Here is a 1,835-nt window from a genome sequence, read left to right as displayed (position 1 = left end):
CTATGAAGTTTGCGTGTTGTTGTTGCTCAGCTAAGAAGGCTTGTCACGAGCGTTCATGCCATGTTATCCTGGGCGTCTAGTGGGATGCGTAGATCTCGTTCCTTGAGTATGCTTGGAACAGTATCCGAGCCTCGACCCGTGAAGCATCATCAACACGATGATAATAATGATAGTGGCAACGGTAAAGTCACAAATCGTCGAGTATCCGATAACACTGATAATGTGAGCCGCCGACATCATGCAGCGTCATCACCGAGTAAGGCACGATCTCCTGGTAAATCGTCCAAGAGTAAGCGGTCGTGATCCGTCGTAGGGACTCACTACTATGGATACCTCTTGATTCTTCGCTGCCGCTTTCTTCCCTGTGTTGACCCTCTACAACATATCGTAGCAATTTGTGTCACCATCATCATCGAAATGACTTCACTTTCGGGTCCCATCGAGTTGTGTTAGTCCGATTGGAAGGAATTCGAAGGCATCTAATGGACAAGTGGATCACATCCATTAAATAGATGTTCAACAATAATATCGTGCCCTGACGACATGATTCTACTATCGCACTTATACCAACGTTACTTCAGACTCATTGTCAGTGAGTCAGTGAGTCAATGACTGAGGTCGACGTCATTGAACTCAACTCCCGATTGGTGCTCATCATGGTATGATCATAGTAGATTGCTCGACGACATATTGCCACTGATCAACGTAGCCCAATCTTGATGCACCTGAAAAATTTCTGCCTGCGTAAATCTCGCTCGCCCGTAGCTGATCGATTAGATGTCGTAAATCCCCCATCAGGCGCCCGAAGCCGCGTTGGTACAGAAGCATCAGGCCTCATGAAGACTATCCACTCTCAGATCGACATTCAGATTCCTGAGGATGGTAATATGGGCTGGGTAGTATGAGAGCTCTGGTTATTATTATGATAGGAGTACTTGTGAGTTCTCTACTGTTGTAGTCGCCCTCTGTAATCACTGTACCGGTTTCTTCTTTTCAGTCAAGGTGACTCTTAAGTCCCGTCATATCGTTGTCTCGGGCAAGTACGGCAAGCTCGAGCGAACTTTCCGTCATATCCCTGTTGACATGAAGCTTGTCGAGGATGGCAGGAAGATCACTGTCGAGATGTGGTTCGGTCTTACCAAGAACAAGGCTTGCATCCGCACTGTTTGCTCCCATATCGAGAACATGATCACCGGTGTCCGTCAGGTAAGAACAACTGTGTTGTACTGCTGGTCCCCTTTCACTATCGATTATCTACTCAGAGATACCAGTACAAGCTCCGTTTCGTGTACGCACATTTCCCTATCAACTCCAACATCACCAACGACGGTTCCACTATCGAGATCCGTAACTTCTTGGGTGAGAAGGTCGTACGTACTGTCGACATGATGCCCGGTGTCTCCGTGAGGAAGTCCGATGATGTTAAGGATGAGGTCATTGTTGAGGGGGCCGACTTGGAGCTTGTCTCCCGCTCTGGTAATAATAATTATCATAATAGCACAGGGTTCATCGGTCGGCGACAGTTCTATACCTGTTCCCTTTTTTTAGCCGCTCTCATCCACCAATCGACTCTCGTACGCCACAAGGATATCCGTAAGTTCTTGGATGGTATCTACGTGACTGAGTCTGGTGTGATTGACCAATTGGAGGAGTAAACAGTAGCAATGACTTGAAGAATAGCAGTAGTACTGCTATTCAATCAACAACATCTCTGCTGTGGATAATGTCTCGCCACCAGCGTCGGAGGAGGAGAGCTTCTGCCAACAAAACTCTGTCTTTTGTTACTAGTATCATCAATTGGGAAGAAGTGTAGAGATGTGGAAGTGCTATAGATA

At 46.8% G+C, this 1,835-nt stretch overlaps 1 protein-coding gene across 1 annotated transcript; it reads left to right on the top strand.

The window, feature by feature from the left end:
* Positions 1–763: 763 nt before the first annotated feature.
* On the top strand, positions 764–1,764 carry Pmar_PMAR011441 (60S ribosomal protein L6, putative). The gene is made up of 4 exons (XM_002769129.1): positions 764–882; positions 998–1,206; positions 1,263–1,476; positions 1,549–1,764. Exons 1-4 carry the CDS (start codon positions 837–839, stop codon positions 1,653–1,655), a joined length of 576 nt encoding a protein of 191 aa, XP_002769175.1. The 5' UTR covers positions 764–836; the 3' UTR covers positions 1,656–1,764.
* The last annotated feature ends 71 nt before the right edge of the window (positions 1,765–1,835 follow it).

This window comes from Perkinsus marinus (genome assembly GCF_000006405.1).
Source record: "Perkinsus marinus ATCC 50983 genomic scaffold scf_1104296966376, whole genome shotgun sequence".
In the NCBI taxonomy this organism is placed as follows: domain Eukaryota; phylum Perkinsozoa; order Perkinsida; family Perkinsidae; genus Perkinsus; species Perkinsus marinus.
Note: the sequence above shows the minus strand (reverse complement) of the source record. Positions and strands in the feature narration are given on the sequence as shown.